Source organism: Sinocyclocheilus anshuiensis, unplaced genomic scaffold (genome assembly GCF_001515605.1).
Source record: "Sinocyclocheilus anshuiensis isolate Anshui unplaced genomic scaffold, SAMN03320099.WGS_v1.1 scaffold2649, whole genome shotgun sequence".
Lineage (NCBI taxonomy): Eukaryota > Metazoa > Chordata > Actinopteri > Cypriniformes > Cyprinidae > Sinocyclocheilus > Sinocyclocheilus anshuiensis.
In genome coordinates, this window is record NW_015552865.1 from 156,343 (window position 1) to 159,444 (window position 3,102).

The 3,102-nt window shown below is 33.7% G+C and overlaps 1 protein-coding gene across 2 annotated transcripts in view; it reads right to left on the reverse strand.

The window, feature by feature from the left end:
• The window catches only part of LOC107668160 (uncharacterized), a 15,033-nt gene extending 12,937 nt beyond the window's left edge, over nucleotides 1–2,096 (reverse strand). For both annotated transcript variants that reach the window (XM_016459957.1, XM_016459956.1), the window contains exon 1: nucleotides 1,960–2,096. In XM_016459957.1, coding sequence (XP_016315443.1) covers nucleotides 1,960–2,035 — 76 coding nt within the window. In that variant the 5' untranslated portion in view covers nucleotides 2,036–2,096. The remainder of the gene's footprint in view (nucleotides 1–1,959) is intronic.
• Nucleotides 2,097–3,102: the final 1,006 nt, after the last annotated feature.

The window sequence follows — 3,102 nt, forward strand, 5'->3', positions numbered from 1 at the left end:
CTCTGACCCCTCAACCCCTCTCTTCCTTGAGTGTGGGGCCCACATTGTCTCCACCCATTGAGAGGGCAGCAAACATATGGAGGAATGACAGACTCTTATGTTTCTAATCAGACACTCCTTGAGCAGCCCAACCCATTCACTCTCTGCCAAAGCATCATTATCAACAGAGCTTGTACCCCTTTAAGCTACAATAACTGAGTTATGGGACGTAAGCCAATGAGAGTGAAAGCTGTGCTTGGTTGATGGGAGTATGCAAGGGAATGCATGCATTGCCCTAAATCGGCTTTGGAAAATAAACATACTGTACTGTATGACTAGAATGATGTGATAATTGAAACAAATAGAAACTAGTATTTTGACACCTTAATTGATGAATAATATATTTGAAATTAAATATTGATATTGCCTCATTGATGCATGGTTGAGTGTATTTTTATGTGGCTAAATATCATTTTATGCATGGATTTATAGTAATTAATATAATTATTATTTTTTACTTATTTTCTTTACTTAAAATTCATGGTTGTTTTTTTATTCATTTATTTACCTTTTTATACTTAATATTCATATAATTTTTATAAAGAACTATTGCCTCATATTTAGCATATTAGCAGATTTTCTTTTGAAAAATCTACAATCATAAAACGGGTAATATAATTGAGAACAAAATTGTGTGAGTTACTTATACTTTTTTCAGAGAAAATATCTTGAATGTATATATATATATATATATATATATATCATCTGAAAGCTGAATAAATAAAAAAGCTTTCCATTGATGTATGGTTTGTTAGGATAGGACAACATTTGGTCAAGATACAACTATTTGAAAATCTGGAATCTGAGGGTGCAAAACAAATCTAAATATTGAGAAAATCGCCTTTAAAGTTGTCCAAATGAAGTTAGCAATGCATATTACTAATAAAAAATTGTTTTAATATATTTACAGTAGGAAATTTACAAAATATCTTCATGGAACATGATCTTTACTTAATATCCTAATGATTTTTGGCATAAAAGAAAAATCAATAATTTTGACCCATACAATGTATTTTTGGCTATTGCTACAAATATACCCCAGCGACTTAAGACTGGTTTTGTGCTCCAGGGTCATATATATATATTACGCTACAAATCCCATAACATTTAGATTCAGACTTAAAAAAGGAAAAAAAAAGTGAATTTAAACTTAATTAAAATTAAACTTAATTCTAACCTAAAAGATATATTTTTGATGACAAATATTACTATTTAATGCAAGTTTGCTTCTCAAATAAGTTTAGATATTTTAATGGAAAATAATGCATTAATAATGAATAAATATAGATTCAGAAAATAATTCTGCACCACTGCATCTGCTATTTGCAGCTTTCCCCATGCAGCTCTCATAATGTAAACATCAGTGTTTGTTTCTGTCTCTGACTGAATTTGAAATATGTATTACATCATACGGTCCACAACTTTTGCCGCCCAGGGTCTTCTAAACACCTGGATGCTTCATAGTCCGCCAAATTAACAAAATCCTCTTTATGCCTAATGGAATAACAACAGATGGACTTTTTAATTCGCATACAGACGCACACACAGCCACCTGGTGATATAATATATGCACAGACACACTGTGTGGGAGAGAGCGAATCAATTGATCCCAAGCTATTAACTTGAGAGGAAACTCATCAACTTTATTTACAGCGTATTGCTGTGATGTAAAGGGGTGTGGTAGCTTCACAGATGGAGAACTAGCAGAGCGGAGTGGAGAAATGCATGCATTAAAGCAAGCACTCAAACTTTTACATTAAAAGTTTTCTTTTTAATAGTTACTAAAAGTAAAATACGAGTAGATAAGACCCAATGTTCGTTTATAACAATCTCCTCCCTTAAAGCTGCACAACATGTTGAGTGATACAAAGTTGGTCCAAACATCTGCAGGAGAACAAAAGTGAAGTAGATTGTACTCACCTTGAAATGAGACAGCAAAGAGACAGATTAAGAAAGCAATACTTGACGCTTTGTGGTATTTTCTCTGTGTGGCCATCCTGAGCGAACGGCCCTGCAGCGTGTGGTGTGACTGTGTGTCAGAGAGTGGGTGAGGTTTGGGTTTGTTTCACTGTGAGTGTCACACAAGGGATAAAGCCAATGCCTGGGCTCTTATTCATGCTTGGCCCTTCCCCCTCTCTCTTTCACTCGCTGCCACTCGCAACTTTAACCGTTCCACTCTATTCTATTCTTTTCTTCATTCCCCTAACCTGAGTTGTAATTATAGAGTATAGTGTCTGTATCCAAAGTAACTCAAATTGCATGTTTTTAGTCTTTTGAAGTGAAGTTAAATCGATCAAGACAAAATAGAGACAGCATCAGTGCTCAACATTTATCCATCAGCTTGGTGTGATGCCATTCTGAAAACTCACATTGTAAAATACATAGATATATATTATCATAACTATCCTGTAACAAAGGAACAAAACATTGTGTTGATATTTTATAAGTTGATGTGTGTTTGACCGTTTTAAATGTGCATAAATCTGTGTAAAGCACTGGAGAAAAACTGAATGTAAATATTTGTATTTTGTAACTCCTATAAATCTGAAAGTGGTTGATTAAATGGCTTCTTTGTCCTATTTCAAATAAGAATAGTGTTTTAGGCAGCATTCCAGCAGCAGGCCTAAAGAATGAAATGTGTGTTGTTGCAGTTTCTAGTGTTACGTTAATGCACACTTTCCAAACTCAACAAAGTGACTCAAGTAATAACAAACACATAAATCCATTTAGGACATTTTGTGCTTATAACAATGCTAATATCTCTGTCTAGGATTTTACTGTGTATGCAAGAATCTGTAGCAACATTTTAAGCAAGCATTACTTGTTACTTTTACAGGCTGTTTTCATTTTAGGTGTAAAGAAACTAGGACACAGTGCTGCCCCCTGCTGTTTAAAATTTCAAACAGCACATTTATCCATTTACGATATTAGAGTATAGGCTGTATGCGACTGCAGCACTCACTGAAAAAAACTATATAAAACGAATACAAGCGTTTATATATGATAACCAAAATATTATAAACAACTAAATATTGTTTATACACACACACACACACAAATATA